This window comes from Salvelinus alpinus, chromosome 31, assembly GCF_045679555.1.
Source record: "Salvelinus alpinus chromosome 31, SLU_Salpinus.1, whole genome shotgun sequence".
NCBI lineage: Eukaryota > Metazoa > Chordata > Actinopteri > Salmoniformes > Salmonidae > Salvelinus > Salvelinus alpinus.
This window is the reverse complement of record NC_092116.1, coordinates 23,076,878-23,098,956: the sequence shown is the minus strand read 5'-3', so window position 1 is coordinate 23,098,956 and position 22,079 is coordinate 23,076,878. Positions and strand designations below refer to the sequence as shown.

The 22,079-nt window shown below is 45.1% G+C and overlaps 1 protein-coding gene across 1 annotated transcript; it reads left to right on the top strand.

The window, feature by feature from the left end:
* The first annotated feature begins 7,219 nt into the window (after positions 1–7,219).
* lpcat4 (lysophosphatidylcholine acyltransferase 4) lies at positions 7,220–20,849 on the top strand. The gene is made up of 13 exons (XM_071377909.1): positions 7,220–7,707; positions 9,820–10,186; positions 12,365–12,477; positions 12,959–13,019; positions 13,330–13,388; positions 14,188–14,222; positions 16,193–16,247; positions 16,362–16,444; positions 16,621–16,746; positions 18,697–18,850; positions 19,026–19,118; positions 19,517–19,652; positions 20,018–20,849. Exons 1-13 carry the CDS (start codon positions 7,618–7,620, stop codon positions 20,233–20,235), a joined length of 1,590 nt encoding a protein of 529 aa, XP_071234010.1. The 5' UTR covers positions 7,220–7,617; the 3' UTR covers positions 20,236–20,849.
* The last annotated feature ends 1,230 nt before the right edge of the window (positions 20,850–22,079 follow it).

Genomic DNA, 22,079 nt, shown 5'->3' with positions numbered 1-22,079 from the left:
GCAGCTACTGATGTCCAAGTTTCCAATGGAAAGTCAAAAGGGGAATACCTAGTCAGTTGTACAACTGAATGCGTTCAACTGAAATGTGTCTTCCACATTTCACTGGGTGTCGAGGCTTGTCTGGCAGGAAACCCAGAACATCAAGAACAAGAGCATAGCATCTACCAAGAACATAATGCCTATCGAGATGGCAACCAGGAGTAAAACGTCTAGCAAGAGAATGACGCCAAGCAAAAAGCAAACACCTACCAAGAACACAACAGCTAGCAAGAAATTGACCCCTGGCAGGAGCAGAACTCCAACCAAGAGCATACTGAAAACCCTGCCAAGAGAATACTGAAAACCCCTACCAAGAGCATTTTATACTGAAAACGTCTATCAAGAGCAAACTGAAAACGCCTAGCAAGAACCGAACGCCTAGCAAGAGAGTACATTTCTCTAGAGACAAAAGAGCCTATCAAGAGCGAAAACGAAATGGCTACGGAAAGCGAAGACAAAACACCTACAGAGACCGTAAGGTCTACAGAGATTCAAACATCTATCAAGTGTGAAGAGGAAATGCCTACAGATAGTGAAAGGCCTACAAAGATTGAAAAACTCACAGACAGCGAATGGCAGTTTATTTACAGAATTTAAAAGGCCTACCAGTGAAAGAGAAAAGCCTACCCAGAGAGAAAGGCCTGCAGAGACTAAGAAGTCTACTGAAGGAGAAACGCCTACCCAGAGAGAAACGCCTACCGAAAGTGAAAGGACTAAAAAGACCAAAAGGCCCACCGAGAGGGCGAAGACTACCGAGAGGGCGAAGACTACCGAGAGGGCGAAGACTACCGAGTGAGGCCTATCAAGTGGGAAACACCTATCAAAAAAAGTGATTTCATAAAATACTACACACTTTGCAGTGTAGCTTTGTTGTTAAATTTGATGGTTGGCCTAATATATTGTAAAGTGGTTCCACAGGAGGCTGGTGAGGGGAGGACAGCTCATAATAATGACTGGAATGGATTGGTGTCAAACTATGTGTTAAACTACCTAATTGGCCGGACCAACCAGTACTCCCGCACACTGGCTAACCGGGCTATCTGCATTGTGTCCCATCAACTGCCAACCCCTCTTTTTACGCTTCTGCTACTCTCTGTTCATCATATATGCATAGTCACTTTAACGATACCTACATGTACATACTACCTCAATAAGCCTGACTAACAGGTGTCTGTATATAGCCTTGCTACTCTTTTTTCAAATGTCTTTTTACTGTTGTTTTATTTCTTTACTTACCTACACACACACACACACACATACTTTTCCCCCCCGCACCATTGGTTAGAGCCTGTAAGTAAGCATTTCACTGTAAGGTCTACACCTGTTGTATTCGGCGCACGTGACAAATAAACTTTGATTTGATTTGATTTGATGTGCTTTATACGATTAAGTAGTCTCCGTTCCAGCCATTACTATGAGCCCATTCTCCCCAATGAAGGTGCCACCAGCCACCTGTGGGTGGTTCAGTCTCCTTTCCCCCCTCCTCATCCCCCTCTCTCCTGCCTTCTTTCTTAGGACTCTCCCAGAGTGGATGGATGCTTGTGGGATTCTCCCTGAAGATACTGGTCACACTGCACCTTCACAACAGTCAGCGTGCCTGGACCAAACACTAACCACCTCCTCTTTAACATGCGGTTTTATTTATCTTGCCTTTTTAATAAGCTGGCTCATTGAAATACACTGTAATGTACACTATTTGGTTACGTACTTACATTGAAAATACTGAATTACATTTAATAAGTTACATGCACAGTTACATCAGAACAGTGATTACTCACCATGAACTGGTAGAAGCTTTTTCCTTTAACGAGTCCGACGAGTCCAACGTGAAGGATATACTGCTTTCCCGGGAACAGGCCGTAATCCCCGTAATTTGCGTGAAGAGAAGACAGAGAAAAAGGGGGCGGAGGTCGGGCTGCCTTTATGGGAATTCGTTGGCGAGCGAGTAAACCCCCACTGCCATCAGTTCTATTGGCAGACATGCAATCATTGGAAAATAAAATAGATGACCTACGAGCAAGATTAAACTACCAACGGGACATTCAAAACTGTAATATCTTATGTTTCACCGAGTCGTGGCTGAACGACAACATGAACAACATACGGCTGGTAGGTTTTACACTGTATCGGCAGGATAGAACAGCAGCCTCTGGTAAGACAAGGGGTGGCGGGTTTTACACTGTATCGGCAGGATAGAACAGCAGCCTCTGGTAAGACAAGGGGTGGCGGGTTTTACACTGTATCGGCAGGATAGAACAGCAGCCTCTGGTAAGACAAGGGGTGGCGGGTTTTACACTGTATCGGCAGGATAGAACAGCAGCCTCTGGTAAGACAAGGGGTGGCAGGTTTTACACTGTATCAGCAGGATAGAACAGCAGCCTCTGGTAAGACAAGGGGTGGCGGGTTTTACACTGTATCGGCAGGATAGAACAGCAGCCTCTGGTAAGACAAGGGGTGGCGGTCTATGTACAGTGGGGAGAACAAGTATTTGATACACTGCCGATTTTGCAGGTTTTCCTACTTACAAAGCATGTAGAGTTCTGTAATTTTTTATCATAGGTACACTTCAACTGTGAGAGACGGAATCTAAAACAAAAATCCAGAAAATCACATTGTATGATTTTTAAGTAATTAATTTGCATTTTATTGCATGACTTAAGTATTTGATCACCTACCAACCAGTAAGAATTCCGGCTCTCACAGACCTGTTAGTTTTTCTTTAAGAAGCCCTCCTGTTCTCCACTCATTACCTGTATTAACTGCACCTGTTTGAACTCGTTACCTGTATAAAAGACACCTGTCCACACACTCAATCAAATAGACTCCAACCTCTCCACAATGGCCAAGACCAGAGAGCTGTGTAAGGACATCAGGGATAAAATTGTAGACCTGCACACGGCTGGGATGGGCTACAGGACAATAGGCAAGCAGCTTGGTGAGAAGGCAACAACTGTTAGCGCAATTATTAGAAAATGGAAGAAGTTCAAGATGACGGTCAATCACCCTCGGTCTGGGGCTCCATGCAAGATCTCACCTCGTGGGGCATCAATGATCATGAGAAAGGTGAGGGATCAGCCCAGAACTACACGGCAGGACCTGGTCAATGACCTGAAGAGAGCTGAGACCACAGTCTCAAAGAAAACCATTAGTAAAACACTACGCCGTCATGGATTAAAATCCTGCAGCGCACACAAGGTCCCTTTGATCAAGCCAGCGCATGTCCAGGCCCGTCTGAAGTTTGCCAATGACCATCTGGATGATCCAGAGGAGGAATGGGAGAAGGTCATGTGGTCTGATGAGACAAAAATAGAGCTTTTTGGTCTAAACTCCACTCGCTGTGTTTGGAGGAAGAAGAAGGATGAGTACAACCCCAAGAACACCATCCCAACCGTGAAGCATGGAGGTGGAAACATCATTCTTTGGGGATACTTTTCTGCAAAGGGGACAGGACGACTGCACCGTATTGAGGGGAGGATGGATGGGGCCATGTATCGCAAGATCTTGGCCAACAACCTCCTTCCCTCAATAAGAGCATTGAAGATGGGTCGTGGCTGGGTCTTCCAGCATGACAACGACCCAAAACACACAGCCAGGGCAACTAAGGAGTGGCTCTGTAAGAAGCATCTCAAGGTCCTGGAGTGGTCTAGCCAGTCTCCAGACCTGAACCCAATAGAAAATCTTTGGAGGGAGCTGAAAGTCCGTATTGCCCAGCGACAGCCCCGAAACCTGAAGGACCTGGAGAAGGTCTGTATGGAGGAGTGGGCCAAAATCCCTGCTGCAGTGTGTGCAAACCTGGTCAAGAACTACAGGAAATGTATGATCTCTGTAATTGCAAACAAAGGTTTCTGTACCAAATATTAAGTTCTGCTTTTCTGATGTATCAAATACATATGTCATGCAATAAAATGCAAATTAATTACTTAAAAATCATACAATGTGATTTTCTGGATTTTTGTTTTAGATTCCGTCTCTCACAGTTGAAGTGTACCTATGATAAAAATTACAGACCTCTACATGCTTTGTAAGTAGGAAAACCTGCAAAATCGGCAGTGTATCAAATACTTGTTCTCCCCACTGTATATTTGTAAACAACAGCTGGTGCACGATATCTAAGGAAGTCTCAAGGTTTTGCTCGTCTGAGGTAGAGTATCTCATGATAAGCTGTAGACCACACTACCTACCTAGAGTTTTCATCTGTATTTTTCGTAGCTGTCTACATACCACCACAGACCGATGCTGGCACTAAGACCGCGCTCAATGAGCTGTATACCGCCATAAGCAAACAGGAAAACGCTCATCCAGAGGCAGCGCTTCTAGTGGCCGGGGACTTTAATGCATGGAAACTTAAATCTGTTTTACCAAATTTCCACCAGCATGTTAAATGTGCAACTTGAGGGAAAAAAACTCTAGGCCACCTTTCCTCCACACACAGAGACACGTACAAAGCTCTCTCTCGCCCTCCATTTGGCAAATCTGACCATAACTCTATCCTCTTGAGTACACCACATCAGTCACTGGCTTCATCAACAAGTGCATAGATGACGTCGTCCCCACAGTGACTGTACGTACATATATACCCCAACCAGAAGCCATGGATTACAGGCAACATTCGCACTGACTTAAAGGGTAGAGCTGCCACTTTCAAGGAGCGGGACTCTAACCCGGAAGCTTATAAGAAATCCAGATATGCTCTTCGACAAACCATCAAACAGGCAAAGTGTCAATACAGGACTACGATTGAATCGTACTACACTGGCTCCAGGTGTGCAAAGCTGTCATCAAGGCAAAGGGTAGCTACTTTGAAGAATCTCCAAAATATAATTGATTTTGATTTGATTAACACTTTGTTCGTTATTACATGATTCCATATGTGTTATTTCATAGTTTTGATGTCTTCACTTTTATTCTACAATGTAGAAAATAGTAAAATATAAAGAAAAACCCTTGAATGAGTAGGTGTGTCCAAAATTTTGACTGGTACTGTACATATTACCTCAATTACCTCGACTAACCTGTGCCCCCGCACATTGACTCTGTACCGGTACCCCCTGTATATAGCCTCCCTACTGTTATTTTATTGTTGCTCTTTAAGTATTTGTTATTTTTCAATTGTTTTACTTTTTTACTTCTGTTTTATTTTTTTGTATTTCTTTTGTTTGTAAATACTTTCTTATCACTTATTTTTCTTAACTGCTTGTTGACTAAGGGCTGGTAAGTAAGCATTTCACTGTATGGTCTACACCTGTTGTATTCGGCGCATGTGACAAATGAAATTTGATTAAATTTGATTTAGTACTAAATTACCTAGACGATTGGCTAACCTGTGCTTATTCACGAGAACAGGCAGAAGCCGACACGACATCTCTCCTGAAGCACATCTCAGAGCTAGGCCTCAGGTTGAACATGTAAAAAGCCACCTGGCCCGCACACAAACTGTAATGTTCGTGGGCATGCGGATCGACTCGTCTCTAATGAGGGCCCACATCACCGAAGAGACACTGCAGCGGACATGCTGTCCAGGGAAGGCCCTCAGGAAGGGGAGTGGCGACCGCATCCCCGAATAGTGAGGGGAAGCAGAGCTGGATCTGTTTGCCTCAGAGAGAAACACAAAGTGCCCCATCTGGTTCTTGATATCCCCCCCAGGCCACTTGGTCTAGATGCCCTGGCTATACACCTTTCCCCGCTCCCGCTGATTCCAGTGACTCTTGTCAGAATCAGGGAAGCGGGCCACCAGGTCCTTCTGATTTCCCTGAGATGGCGGAGACACCACTGGTTCAGCACAATACTGTCACTCCTAGCAGGGACAGCATGGGAACTACCTCGAAGGCCAGACCTATTGTCACAGGACGGGGGCACGTTGAGGCATCTGAATCCCTCCCGCCTGCAGCTGTGGGCCTGGCCGCTGAACAGCGAAAATGGTCTGGTTTAGATCTTGAGCCCTCTGTTGTTAACATCTTACAGAGTGTCAGGGCCCCGTCCACCACATCAATCTATGACACAAGGTGGCGCAAGTTCTGCCAGTGGTGTGGGGAGCAGGGGGTTGCTCCAGAATCTTGTAGCATTCATGTAATTCATCAATTTATTTATTGATCTAAATTATTTGGATGCATCTATCTATTTATACGTGCATTTATTTATTTATTAATGTATTCATCTATTTATGTGTGTGTGCATTTTATTTATTCATTCATTTATGTGGCAGATTAGGTCCTCCATACAATTTACCTACTTGTTGTTTGTTTCTATGTTCTATGGCCTATCTCTTGCTGCTATGTAGGCCTAAATGTTGTTGACTGAGATTGGATGATGGAACATAATGTTACACAGATTGCGACAGATGTCCATGGTCCATTCTATACCCGACATTCTAATCGAACACATTTCTCCAGTATTAGGTGTATGAGAATAGACAATGCGTCATTTAGCAATGCAGCCAAGGATGACTATTTTCTCAAAACATGTTTACTGGCAAGCGTATTAAATGGGCTAAATGTAAAACAAATAATCAATAGTTTTTTTGGCACGATAAATGAACTTTAACACCCTAATTAGATGACTGACGTTCGACTGGGTGTGTAGGCCAATAGGCTAAACATGTTGTACCAGTGACGGACTTTTTAACCGGTTCGACTTGATGCCACAACCGTGGTTGCTTGGATGTCAGTGAGGGGATTCGATTAATCTGTGTCGGGCGCCTGGTGAAGCGTGTTTTGCTCCGGGTGAAATTTGATCGCATTCGTTTTGGAACCGGGCTTCCTCCTAGGTGTGAGCCAGGTGCCCGTTCAAAGCCCACGGCGAAGTCGGCTCAAAACAAAAGTGATGTAATTAAGCATGTGGGGTAATGAGTAGCATATGCTAAATTGATTGCCATATCTGCCTTACCAATGAAAAGTAGTTTGAAAATTCAAAAATATACTTTATGGAAATGATATGTATGTTTCTGGACGATGCACCATGCTGCCTTGTTAACAAAATGACCAAGCAGCACATATTACTGTTCGATTTGAGAGGGCACTCCTCCCTTACCGCTTTTCCCCGTTCACGTCACGGTCCATAGACCGGTGTCTCGCGGCTCCCCATAATCGAATCCTCCCATTGACGGCGTCTTTCACTTGTCATGTCTTTCTGAAGGGGCGTGACAGGTGTGGTATGTTAAAAGGATGGACTAACTACCCAAGTTGTTGTTATTCTTTTACTTTATGTGCAAGGACGATAGCGCACCTTTCTTATCAAGTTCATTGTGTTGTAGTACAATAAATCAACGTTTGGGATTTTGTTTTGTTTTGTACGGGTTCACGTCTTCACTTGGCTAGTTTTCATTTTGGACTTGTCCTTATTTATTTTTTATCCAACCAGCTTTATCGCACTCGGTCTCCTGTCCTTCGCTCTCTGTATCTAGACACATTTTGAGAGAGACACTTTTGAGATATCAGGTTTTATGCAAAGCAAAACAGTTGCAGCGGAATTAACTTTCGACACTACGGCATATGTATTGCCATTCAGTGAATACCTCACACAACAAAGCTGAAAGGGTTACTTTGAAATCTGGTTTGAACTGTCAAGGCTTGCCTAGTCGCCATGGAGAGGCAGAACAGTCACCAAGCAACTTATTCTTCCCAACACCCATTTGTGCACACGTTGAAACTGACCAGGGCGCAGTTAATACGGGTGAGTTGTCTTATTATGCTTGAGGAAATGTGGTAAGAGATGCACAACGATCATACCTGGTCAGCCACCAGTGGGCTTTATGGATCTCCACTATCCAAACATAGCGCCCACTAGTGGCTGCCCGGCAGGCTACATTATATTTATGCCACTTTCACACTGATTATTATTCACGATTGATTAATGATTATCCGTAATCATGGTAGCGTCCACATTTAATGTAGTTCATTAAATTAAGTGTTCAGAAATATATTATATTCTTATTTATAATAAAAGTGACACTACATTATTCACCATTCAGTTTCTATTGAGCACAACATGATCTGAAAACACAACCAAAAAAAATGCAAATGCCTCCAACAAGTTGGTAGAGTCAACAAGTTTGATGTAGTCATTGCGTGCTAGGAATATGGGACCGAAAACGAAACTTTTGTCTACTTTAATACACTATAAGGGAATTTGTCCAAATACTTACGACACCTTCAAATGAAACAGATATGTATGAAAATACCCACAAATAAAAGGTGACATTCTGTACTGTTGACTCATGAAATATTTGATCTCAAATTCAAAATGCTGGAGTATAGAGCCAAATTAAACGTTTTAGCTTCACTGTCCAAATAAATACGAAAGGGGTGTATGTCTCTGTGTGCAATGCATGTATGATACAGTTGAAGTCAGAAGTTTACATACACTTAGGTTGGAGTCATTAAAACTCGTTTTTCAACCACTCCACAAATTTCTTGTTAACAAACTATAGTTTTGGCAAGTCGGTTAGGACATCTACTTTGTGCATAAACACAAGTAATTTTTTCAACAATTGTTTACAGACAGATTATTTCACTTATAATTCACTGTATCACAATTCCAGTGGGCCAGAAGTTTACATACACTAAGTTGACTGTGCCTTCAAAACAGCTTGAGAAATTACGGAAAATTATGTCATGGCTTTAGAAGCTTCTGATAGGCTAATTGACATAATTTGAGTCAATTGGAGGTGTACCTGTGGATGTATTTCAAAACCTACCTTCAAACTCAGTGCCTCTTTGCTTGACATCATGGGAAAGTCAAAAGAAATCAGCCAAGACCTCAGAAAAGAAAATGTAAACCTCCACAAGTCTGGTTCATACTTTGGAGCAATTTCCAAACGCCTGAAGGTACAACGTTCATCTGTACAAACAATAGTACGCAAGTATAAACACCACGCAGCCGTCATACCGCTCAGGAAGGAGACGCGTTTTGACTCCTAGAGATGAACGTACTTTGGTGCAAAAAGTGCAAATCAATCTCAGAACAACAGCAAAAGACCTTGTGAAGATGCTGGAAGAAACAGGTACAAAAGTATTTATCTCCACAGTAAAACGAGTCCTATATCGACATAACCTGAAAGGCGGCTCAGAAAGGAAGAAGCCACTGCTCCAAAACCGCCATTAAAAAGCCAGACTACGGTTTGCAACTGCACATGGAGACAAAGATCGTACTGTTTGGAGAAATGTCCTCTGGTCTGATGAAACAAAAATAGAACTGTTTGGCCATAATGACCATCATTATGTTTGGAGGAAAAAGGGGGAGGCTTGCAAGCCGAAGAACACCATCCCAACCATGAAGCACGGGGGTGGCAGCATCATGTTGTGGGGGTGCTTTGCTGCAGGACGGACTGGTTCACTTCACAAAATAGATGGCTTCATGAGGAAGGAAAAATCTGTCGATATATTGAAGCAACATCTCAAGACATCAGTCAGGAAGTTACAGCTTGGTCGCAAATGGGTCTTCCAAATGGACAAAAAATGGCTTAAGGACAACAAAGTCAAACTATTGGAGTGGCCATCACAAAGTCCTGACCTCAATCCCATAGAAAATTTGTTGGCGGAACTGAAAAATAAATAAAAGCTGAAATAAATTATTCTCTCTACTATTATTCTGACATTTCATATTCTTAAAATAAAGTGGTGATCCTAAAACAGGGAATATTTACTGGGATTAAATGTCAGGAATTGTGAAAAACTGAGTTTAAATGTATTTGGCTAAGGTGTATGTCAACTTCCGACTTCAACCTACCCTATGCAACATAATATCCTCCATATATGATCATATCCCTGTCCCTCCCATCCACAGGGCATGGTGTTGGGCTCCATCCTCGTCCCCATACGAGTCTTTCTGGCTGTCCTCTGCTTCCTGATCATGTGGCCTATTGCCCGGCTCCGATTGGCTGGCCTCTCAGAGGCGGAACGGTCCCGGCCAGTAACGACTGGGTGGAGGAGATGGTTACTACACCCCATCATCTGGTTCCTTAGCCGGGCAGTGTTTTTCTTCCTGGGGTTCTTCTGGTTCCGGGTCAAAGGTTGTAGGGCGGGGCATAAGGAGGCTCCTGTGCTGGCAGTGGCACCTCACAGTAGCTTCCTGGATATGTTTGTGCTGACGGAAACCCAGCTGCCTACGGTGGTGTCTAGATCGGAGAACCAAAGCATTCCCTCTATAGGGGGTGAGTGTTCTGTGGGAGACTGGGAGAGGCTCTGGGTCAAAGTTGCCCTTTTAAAGAGACAGGATGGACATTTTCTTTGGCATCACCTTCATTAAAAGCATCACATACATTTTCACATCATACACATTTAAACCAGTCAGTCCATCATTAACACATTAATACATTCACTCACAAACGACCACTGTCCCAACTGCACTAGATAAGTACATATACCGATACAGTCTACTTTGCATTTAGTAGTCCAAAAGCACAAGGAGGGATTGAATATTTGAACACAACTCTCATGATTCTCTTCTGTATGTGTGCTTAAGTTGTATTTTTCCCTCTTTTTCTTTCACAATTCCCTGTCTGTTCTCTCTAGTCTCTCTCCCTCTCTCTCTCACAATTCCCTGTCTGTTCTCTCTAGTCTCTCTCTCCCTCTCTCTCTCACAATTCCCTGTCTGTTCTCTCTAGTCTCTCTCTCCCTCTCTCTCTCACAATTCCCTGTCTGTTCTCTCTAGTCTCTCTCTCCCTCTCTCTCTCACAATTCCCTGTCTGTTCTCTCTAGTCTCTCTCTCCCTCTCTCTCACAATTGCCTGTCTGTTCTCTCTAGTCTCTCTCTCCCTCTCTCTCTCACAATTGCCTGTCTGTTCTCTCTAGTCTCTCTCTCCCTCTCTCTCTCACAATTGCCTGTCTGTTCTCTCTAGTCTCTCTCTCCCTCTCTCTCTCACAATTCCCTGTCTGTTCTCTCTAGTCTCTCTCTCCCTCTCTCTCTCACAATTCCCTGTCTGTTCTCTCTAGTCTCTCTCCCTCTCTCTCACAATTCCTTGTCTGTTCTCTCTAGTCTCTCTCTCTCACAATTCCCTGTCTGTTCTCTCTAGTCTCTCTCTCACAATTCCCTGTCTGTTCTCTCTAGTCTCTCCCTCCCTCTCTCTCTCACAATTGCCTGTCTGTTCCCACTAGTCTCTCTCTCACAATTCCCTGTCTGTTCTCTCTAGTCTCTCTCTCCCAATTCCCTGTCTGTTCTCTCTAGTCTCTCCCTCCCTCTCTCTCTCACAATTCCCTGTCTGTTCTCTCTAGTCTCTCTCTCACAATTCCCTGTCTGTTCTCTCTAGTCTCTCTCTCCCTCTCTCTCTCACAATTCCCTGTCTGTTCTCTCTAGTCTCTCTCTCCCTCTCTCTCTCACAATTCCCTGTCTGTTCTCTCTAGTCTCTCTCTCCCTCTCTCTCTCACAATTCCCTGTCTGTTCTCTCTAGTCTCTCTCTCACAATTCCCTGTCTGTTCTCTCTAGTCTCTCTCTCCCTCTCTCTCTCACAATTCCCTGTCTGTTCTCTCTAGTCTCTCTCTCCCTCTCTCTCTCACAATTCCCTGTCTGTTCTCTCTAGTCTCTCTCTCACAATTCCCTGTCTGTTCTCTCTAGTCTCTCTCTCCCTCTCTCTCTCACAATTCCCTGTCTGTTCTCTCTAGTCTCTCTCTCCCTCTCTCTCTCACAATTCCCTGTCTGTTCTCTCTAGTCTCTCTCTCACAATTGCCTGTCTGTTCTCTCTAGTCTCTCCCTCCATCTCTCGCTCTCACAATTCCCTGTCTGTTCTCTCTAGTCTCTCTCTCCCTCTCTCTCTCACAATTCCCTGTCTGTTCTCTCTAGTCTCTCTCTCCCTCTCTCTCTCACAATTCCCTGTCTGTTCTCTCTAGTCTCTCTCTCACAATTCCCTGTCTGTTCTCTCTAGTCTCTCTCTCACAATTCCCTGTCTGTTCTCTCTAGTCTCTCTCTCCCTCTCTCTCACAATTCCCTGTCTGTTCTCTCTAGTCTCTCTCTCCCTCTCTCTCTCACAATTCCCTGTCTGTTCTCTCTAGTCTCTCTCTCCCTCTCTCTCTCTCACAATTCCCTGTCTGTTCTCTCTAGTCTCTCTCTCCCTCTCTCTCTCACAATTCCCTGTCTGTTCTCTCTAGTCTCTGTCTCACAATTCCCTGTCTGTTCTCTCTAGTCTCCCTCTCACAATTCCCTGTCTGTTCTCTCTAGTCTCCCTCTCTCTCTCATTTCCCTCTGTTCTCTCTCCCTATAGAGTTTAAGTCTCTCCCTCTCCTCTCTTCAGTAGCACTTCAGTGGCATTTGTGTCCTAATGAATATAATTATCATGTCAATATGGCTATGTCACATTATAACAGCCTTGTGTATGGTTTGTCTTTTCTCTCTCTCAGCTCTCCTGGAGTTTAACCAGTCAGTGTTGGTAAACAGGAAGAATCCAGAATCCAGGAAACGGGCTGTCGTTCAGATCAAAGAGAGGCTCACCTCCAACGGCTACTGGCCACAGGTAAGCAGGGATCAGAGGGCAGGGGTCAAAGGTCAAATTAGGCCAATGGGGGAACTGGTGTAACGTAGTAGCCCTGCCTGAGACATGCAAACCCAATTGTTGCTAGCAGACTACAAGGATTTCCTCTTGGTCTAATGGTTAAGACAGGAGATGCTGGTTCACATCCCACCAGTTACACATGTAACCTCACTGCATCAGTCTTGCGTCATATAGCACCACAACTTTGTTAACTTGCAATACCGGTATGTCACGTTCGAATAATGTTGCTAGCGGCCAACAATGAACTTTACTGATGAAGGGACAGCTTTCATAGAACTGGTTTAACACACCTCTATTCATCAGTCACTGCTTTGCTTTCCCTCCTCCGAATGAACCTTCCTGATGGGACAACATAGAACTGGTTCTACTAACTCCCTTGCTTTCTAAATTCCCATCGCTCTCATTGACTCTATTCATCAGTCTCCCTCTCTCTCATGGCCAGATGCTGATGTTCCCAGAAGGCACCACTACGAACGGCACCACTCTCATAAAGTTCAAACCTGGTGAGATTTATACCTGGGTTCAGATAATATTTGAAATCTTTCAAATGCTTTTTGCCTTTGCTTTAGCCTGCCTAGAGTGCCAGATGGGCGGGGGTTGCACTTTTGTGACTATTCTACTGGTTCCATTGTGCCAGTCAAGCTCAATCAAGCCCAGATAAAGTAGTTGAGATAATTTGAAATAGTATTTGAACCCCGGGTTGGTGAGAACATCATAAAGAATGTCACTTCTTCTACACCTAAAGTAATGCATGGTATGTTGTGTTACATAGGGGGGTGAGCTGACTGGTTTGCTGTTCTGTCTCCCTCCTAGGTGCCTTCCTGGCTGGAGTCCCAGTCCAACCTGTTCTGCTGCACTACCCCAACAAACTGGTGAGTAGACTGGACTGCGTCAGTATTGGGATACAGCAGAGAAATTGAGTGGCAGAACGGAGGGATGGAACCGCTGCCTCCAGGGGTGCATGTTGTCGGGGGAAGCAGCACTGTCACTAGTAGTTTACATACCGACGCAGCGGAAGGTGTAGGGTGAAGTTGCACATACATTTGTACTGACTCTACACACATCCGCTCACATATAATCATCATGTGCGCTGCTGCAACTCTGTTTATCCTGATGCCTAGTACCCTTGCCCCTATACATATCTACCTCCATCAATCCAGTATCCCTGCACATTGTAATTATGCTATTGGAACTGACCCTGTATATAGTATGCTTACTTACTACTTGTGTTTATCTTGTGTTTTGTTCTACGTTGTTATTTCTAGTATTACATTGTTGGGGTTAGAGCTAGCAGGAAAGGCATTTCACTCTACTGTGCATGTGACATTGAAACTTGAAGTTGGCACTAGATGCTTATCTTCGGTCAGTTTTGCATTTCCCCCACTAATGGCTAAGGTTGGGCTTGTGGGATATTAACCCGGAGCACATTGGAATTGTGCCTGAGAGCACCCTACCTTGTCGTATAAAAAAAAGAGCATGTGGTTTGGTTTCTAATCATAGTTAATGTTTGTGGATGTTGGAACTCTCATGGCACCACAGCATGCCTGTACAGTCAGACGTAGGCCCATGCAATGTTCTGAACAGAATCAGGAGATGTACTGTCTGCACATGGCAGTTTACCTTATAGAAGTATTATTTCTATGCCTTTTTAAAAACATGCTTACTTTCTAGGATACTGTGCGCTGGACCCACAGGGGAACTACCTGGTAAGACACCATCTATTTGAAATAAAAACCTATAATAATTATTCAAATCAATCTTTATTTGTCACATGCGCCAAATACAACAAGTGTTGACCTTACTGTAAAAATGCTTACTTACAAGCCCTTAACCAACAGTGCAGTTCAAGAACTAATGTAAAACATAATAAAAAAGTAACACAATAAAATAATAACGAGGCCATATAGAGGAGGTACAGGTACTGAGTCAGTGTACAGATTAGTTGAGGTAATTTGAAGTGACTATGCATAGATAATAAACACCGAGTAGCAGCAGTGTACAAAACAAATGGGGGGAGGGGTGGTGGCCATTTGATTAATTGTTCAGCAGTCTTATGGCTTGGGGGTAAAAGCTTTTAAGGAGACTTTTGGACCTAGACTTGGCGCTCCGGTACCGCTTGCCGTGTGGTAGCAGAGAAAACAGTCTATGACTTGGGTGACTGGAGTCTCTGACAATTTTATGGGCTTTCCTCTGACACCGCCTAGTATATAAGTCCAGGATGGCAGGGAGCTTGGCCCCAGTGATGTACTGGGCCATACACACTACCCTCTGTAGCGCTTTACGGTCAGATGCAGAGCAGTTGCCATACCAGGCGGTGACGCAACCGGTCAGGATGCTCTCTGGTGCAGCTGTATAACTTTTTGACTATCTGGGTACCCATTCCAAATCTTTTCAGTCTCCTGAGGGGGAATAGGTGTTGTCGTGCCCTCTTAATGACCGTTTTGGTGTGTTTGGACCATGTTAGTTTGTTGGTGATGTGGACACCAAGGAACTTGAAACTCTCGACCCGCTCCACTATAGCCCTGTCTATGTTAATGGGGGCCTGTTCGGCCCGCCTTTTCCTGTAGTCCACGACCAGCTCCTTTGTCTTGCTCACATTGAGGAAGAAGTTGTTGTCCTGGCGCCACACTGCCAGTCCTCCCTATAGGCTGTCTCACCGTTGTCGGTGATCAGGCCTACCACTGTTGTGTTGTCAGCAAACTTACTGATGGTGTTAGAGTCGTGTTTGGCCACCCAGTCATGGGTGAACATGGAGTACAGGAAGGGACTAAGTACACACCCCTGAGGGGCCCCAGTGTTGAGGATCAGCGTGGCAGACGTGTTGTTGCCTACCCTTACCACCTGGGGGCGGCCCGTCAGGAAGTCCAGGATCCAGTTGCAGAGGGAGGTGAGGGGCCTTAGTGATGAGCTTCGTGGGCACTATGGTGTTGAACACTGAGCTGTAGTCAATGAACAGCATTCTCACATAGGTGTTCCTTTTGTCCAGGTGGGATAGGACAGTGTGGAGTGCAACAGAGATTGCATCATCTGTGGATCTGTTGGGGCGGTATGCGAATTGGAGTGGGTCTAGGGTATCCGGGAGGATGCTGTTGTGAGCCATGACCAGCCTTTCAAAGCACTTGATGGCTGCAGAAGTGAGTGCTACGGGGCGGTAGTCATTTAGGCAGGTTACCTTCGGATTCTGGGGCACAGGGACTATGGTGGTCTGCTTGAAACATGTGGGTATTACAGACTTGGTCAGGGAGAGGTTGAAAATGTCAGTGAAGACACTTGCCAGTTGGTCCGTGCATGCTTTGAGTACACGTCCTGGTAATCCATCTGGCCCCGCGGCTGTGTGAATGTTGACCTGTTTAAGGGTCTTGCTCACATCAGTTACCGAGAGCGTTATCACACAGTCATCCAGAACAGCTGGTGCTCTCGTGCATGCTTCAGTGTTGCTTGCCTCGAAGCGAGCATAAAAGGCATTTAGCTCGTCTGTTAGGCTCGCGTCACTGGGCAGCTCGCGTCTGGGTTTCCCTTTGTAGTCCGTAATAGTTTTCAAGCCCTGCCACATCTGACGTGCGTCAGAGCTCATTATCAACTTCATTATCAAATCTCAATTTAACATACATACTATTGGAAACAAGTTGTCAATATATGATATTTCACTGATTGGTGGGGGTGTTTTTCCCTCCAGGGTTGAGGCATTGTGGCACACCTGCTCTCAGCTCTACACTAACGTTACTGTTGAGGTAAGGCCATATTGTCCATAATCAGAATGACCACTCACAGAAGAAAAATGTCCTGTTTTCTCATTGGCTGTAATACCTGTCAGTACAAAATGTATGTTCTCTTATTGGCTACAGTACCTGCCAGTATACACCCCCTCCCAGGAGGAGAAGGATGACCCTAATCTGTATGCAGACAATGTCCAAAAACTCATGGCCAAGTGAGTCTACACAGCGTGGGTGTAGTTTGTGGACGTTTCCACTGTTTGGCATGTTGTGGTCAATTTTGCCTCTGTATTTGCATAATGTATACTTGGCTATCTGTTTGCTTTGGATGCATGTATATTATGAAGGTGTGTAGATGATTCTAACATCTGTAACCTCTTGTGTCTATCAGGACCCTGGGCATCCCGGCGACAGACTATGTGATGGAGGGGCGTGTTCCTACCAGAAAACTGGGAGGGCTCTCCCTCCCCCTAGAACCACCTGCCAGAGAAACTCTCTCTCTGCTGCACCAAGACGGGTAAGAGGTGTGTGTGTGTGTGTGTGTGTGTGTGTGTGTGTGTGTGTGTGTGTGTACACTACATGACCAAAAATATGTGGACACCTGCTCGTCAAACATCTCATTCCAATATCATGGGCATTAATATGGAGCTGGTCCCCCCTTTGCTGCTATAACAGCCTTCTGTTATACCTAACTCTTCTGGGAAGGCTTTCCACTAGATGTTGGAACATTTCTGCAGGGACTTTTTTCCATTCAGCCACAAGAGCATTAGTGAGGTCAGGCACTGATGTTGGGCGATTAGGCCTGGCTCGCATTTGGCATTCGATGGGGTTGAGGTCAGGGCTCTGTGCAGGCCAGTCAAGTTCTTCCACACCGATCTCGACAAACCACTTCTATATGGACCCCGCTTTGTGCATGGGGGCATTGTCATGCTGAAACAGGAAAGGGCCTTCCCAAAAATGATGCCACAAAGTTGGAAGCGCAGAATCGTATAGAATGCAGTGTATGCTGTATCGTTGAGATTTCCCTTCACTGGAACTAAGGGGCCTAGCCCGAACCATGAAAAACAGCCCCAGACCATTATTCCTCCTCCATCAAACTTTACAGTTGGCACTATGCATTGGGGCAGGTAGCGCTCTCCTGGCATCTGCCAAACCCAGATTCGTCCGTCGGACTGCCAGATGGTGAAGCGTGAGTCATCACTCCAGAGAACACGTTTCCACTGCTCCAGAGTTCAATGGTGGAGAGCTTTACACCACTCCAGCCGGCGCTTGGCATTGCGCATGGTGATCTTAGGCTTGTGTGCAGCTGAAACCCATTTCATAAAACACCAGACAAACAGTTATTGTGCTGATATTGCTTCCAGACGCAGTTTGGAACTTGGTAGTGAGTGTTGCAACCGAGGACAGGCCATTTTTACACGCTTCAGCACTCTGCGGTCCTGTTCTGTGAGCTTGTGTGGCCTACCACTTCGGGGCTGAGCCGTTGTTGCTCCTAGACGTTTCCACTTCACAATAACAGCACTTACAGTTGACCGGGGCAGCTCTAGCAAGGCAGAAATTTGACAAACTGACTTGTTGGAAATTCTACTACCAATGTTTGTCTATGGAGATTGCATGACTGTGTGCTCGATTTTATACACCTGTCAGCAACGGGTGTGGCTGAAAGGCCACACCCAAAGTGTCCACTTTTGGCCATGTAGTTTATGTGTAGGTAGACTCTTGATCTATGGCTGTGTGTTTGATGGTGACTAAGCAAATGCCTTCCTTCTTGTGTGCAAGACTTAAATGATTGTCTATAAACATCTTGCTAACCTCTCTCATCTATCGCTCCTCTCTCATCTATCTCTCTTTCTCGCTCCTCTCTATCTTGCTCTCTCGCCCCTCTCTCATCTCTCTTGCTCTCTCGCCCCTCTCTCATCTCGCTCCTCTCTCATCTCTCTCGCTCCTCTCTCATCTCTCTCGCTCTTCTCTCATCTCTCTTGCTCTCTCGCCCCTCTCTCATCTCTCTCTCGCCCCTCTCTCATCTCTCTCTCGCCCCTCTCTCATCTCTCTCTCGCCCCTCTCTCATCTCTCTCTCGCCCCTCTCTCATCTCTCTCTCGCTCCTCTCTCTCGCTCCTCTCTCATCTCTCTCTCGCCCCTCTCTCATCTCTCTCTCGCCCCTCTCTCATCTCTCTCTCGCCCCTCTCTCATCTCTCTCTCGCCCCTCTCTCATCTCTCTCTCGCCCCTCTCTCATCTCTCTCTCGCCCCTCTCTCATCTCTCTCTCGTCCCTCTCTCATCTCTCTCTCGCCCCTCTCTCATCTCTCTCTCGCCCCTCTCTCGCCCCTCTCTCATCTCTCTCTCGCCCCTCATCTCTTTCTCGCCCTTCTCTCATCTCTCTCTCGCCCCTCTCTCATCTCTCTCTTGCCCCTCTCTCATCTCTCTCTCGCCCCTCTCTCATCTCTCTCTCGCCCCTCTCCATCCTCAGTCTCGGAGAGTCCGAGGTGGAGGCAGCACTGAGTAAGATGATTGACAGGTGTCAGTCAGAACAGGGTTGGAGGGCTGGTGTGGATGAGCTGGCCCCACTCCTGGGACTGACAGACAGACAGACTGCTGCTAAGATCTGTGGACTCTACTCCAAGGTAAACTACTCCAAGGTTAAACTGGCCACCACCAACCGGCGTCAAGTGTGGTGTGTGTGTGTGTGCTTCTGTGTCGAGTACTGAAGTAGTAGATTTCCTTAACTATTCCTTGGTGTTGTGTACTTTGCATACTCTGTGTGTGTGTGTGTGTTAACAGTACGTGTGTGTGTTCCAGGATGACATGGTGGACCTTAGACAGATCTATTTAAGTGTGACATCAGTCTCTGGGCTTCTGGGATTTAAGTCCCTCCTTCACACTGCATTCACTGTAAGTTCTGCTCCAAGTGTGTGTAGAGTAGATTTAGAACCCCAGTGTTTGTGTAGAGTATACATGTTAAACTTGGTATGTACGATATGAAGTTATACGTTTGAACCTATAACTAACTGTATGTACTATACGTAGCCTGGATCCCAGATCGGTTAGTGCTCTTGTAAACTCCAACATGTTTGGAATGACAATTCAATAAGGAGTTGGCAAGGGAGTAGAAATAGACTGGCACCCAGGCGGTATGTCCGGTTACTACGGTATAAAGAGGACGCTTTAACCTATAAACTACATGAATTTATTTTATATAAACTGCATTAATATATTTTACATAGACAGTATATAAATGGTATATATTTACATAAATGCATATATTTGAACCCAGTGTAAACTGTCTGCAGCTGTATGACAGAGAGTGTAGTGGCAGTCTGACTGCAGTGGACGTGTCTGACCTGATGGGGGCGCTAGTGGGGAGTCCTCAGTACCACACAGAAGAACTGTACACTGAACTGTCCTTGAGAGGAGCGCCCACCGAACGTAAGCCCGGGCACCCATCCACTAACAATGTTGAAATTCAAATACATGAATAACTTGAAACTTATCTAGATTATTAGTGGTGTATTATAAACTTCTCCGCCTGTTTGTTGGGCACAAACCAAGTCTGTGATTTGACCCTAGTTATGGCTGTTTCTCAATTCGTCTTTCTGCGATCCCTCGCAACCCATCTCCTCGCCTCCTTCTCAACAGCATTGGAGAAGTTCCAAGGACCTTTTTCTCCAATGAGAAGGAGGCAAGGAGAGCAGATGCAAGGAATCGAGGAAAGATGAATTGAGAAAGCCATGTCCTGTTGTTCGTCCCACTGTCCCTTGGAACTGCAATGCTGTGTGGTTGTGTCTCTACAGAAGAGCTGTTCAGAGTGCTGACCACCCACCCCACCTATCAGAAACTGATCAGCGAGTACTTCACACCTGAGGGGGTGAAGTCCACACCACCATCCTCTCCTCTGACCAAAGGGAAGGCGGGGAACAACAATGCAGGATTGCCTAGCAACAACAGAACGGCCTTGCCTTACAAAACGGCTGACAACGGCTCTCCTCTGCCCAGTAAGAAGAACGACTGAGTGAAGGAACTCTGAAGCATACTGATAGAATTCCTAGAACGGACTGGGCCGTTATTACAGATGAATCTATATGGGTGGGCTTACTTTCAAAATGGCTGCCGATTTATACATCGACTTGAATGGGGATCCCCTTCTAGGAATTCTATTTCTAATGGTGCTTACGCCATTTAGTGAAATTGAAGAAAAACCCAAGGCAGCTTAACAGTATCGACAGTAATGCCAATATAACACGCTGTTCTCTAAGAGATCGAAGGGAACGACTCATAGTACACTAGTGCGTATGTCTTTCAGATGGGTTATATATGGTCTTTTAAGACTTGCTTACAATGTACATAGCTACATAGCTAGCTATGATTGTTACACAATTCTCTGGATCTGCCTGTCAAGATGCTGGGAAAATGGTATCACGATAGTTGTTATTTATAAATGTGATAAGATTTTAATAAAATTAAGAGTGTCTGTCTTATTTTGTACTGCTTGAAATGGGATCTGGTATGTGAATTTGTATTGTTTTAAAGAACAAAATATACAAAACAAATGATTATGTAAATTACTATTCTCAGGATTTTGTATTGTATTTTACATTTAATCTATTAAACTGAATATTACATATACATCGGACTCCTTTTGTTTCATTTTAGCCTTATTTTAAAGACGCCTTTTTCCTTTGAAGTTTGTTTCTCCCATCCTTCCGCTCTCTCTTCTCACTCAGTCTCTGTCTTTTACCCACTCTCTGGCTCCATCTCTCTCTCGCTCTGTCCATCTCTTGCTTTCTCTTGGGCTCCACTTTCTCTCTCTTCTCGTCAGATGTGTGACCCTCTGCCTGTGTTGGTTCATCCTCCTCCACTTTACTGAGCTTGGCTGGGATGGGAGGATGAATGGTCTCTCCCTTACTTTTTCCTCCCTCTGTTTTTCCTGTCCTCCATTCAGTTACGGGGGACAGAACTGTTTCTATCTCCCTTTTCCCTTCACTGTGTTTGGTTCTGGATGCTGGAATGGTCTTTACCTCTCTTTTTTCTGTTGTCCCTCTGTTTCCCATTATCTTAGCATTGGTTTCTACCTTCTCTATTTTTGCTTTGGTGGAGGAGGTGGATTCTTCCGTTAGTCCTCTCCTGTTTTTACTTTTAAGCTTTTTTAATCCTAAATGGCTCCCTTCTTTAGATTGAAACACTACTTGTCTTTCCTCCTTCCCTACCGTATCACCACTCTCTCCCGCTTTCCTTTTCATTCCTTTACGGTTTAGACCCCTGTTGGTTACGAATGCATCATTCTCGATAGTCCCTTCCCCCTCGCTAGTTTTACTTTTCAGATTATCTGTGACTTGCTCTTCTACCTTGTCCCTTTGTTTCCCCGTCTCCTTCTCTGCAGTGTTTGTGGACTCTTCCTTCTGCTCCTTCCTGCCCATTACGGCTTTAGCATGCCTTGTTCTTGTCATGGGACTTGGAATAGGAAATGACTTTTCAGTCCTCTCCTCCTTTGTCTCGTTCCCTTGTTTTCCTGTCTCTTTCTCTGCTGGTTTTGGTTCATCCTTCCTTCTTGCTCTAGTCACAGGACTTCTAAGACTAGGCTTCGCAATCTTCTCTCTCCCTTTTTTCTCCATCTCTCCATCTATCTCCATATTTGCTGTGCTCAGCTCCTCGTCTTTCCTCTCGACGTCGTTCTTTCCCCATTTTGTTCTTGTCATAGGACTGAGCTCTTTCAACGTCACCTTCCCTGAGGTTGGTACGTCCTCCCTCTCTTCTCTCCCTCCCTCTTTCCTCTCTTTATCAGTGTAGATATTAGGGGTAGTAGCCATGACCACTTTTTTAGCCATGCTTGGAATCTGTTCTTTCTTACACTCTTCA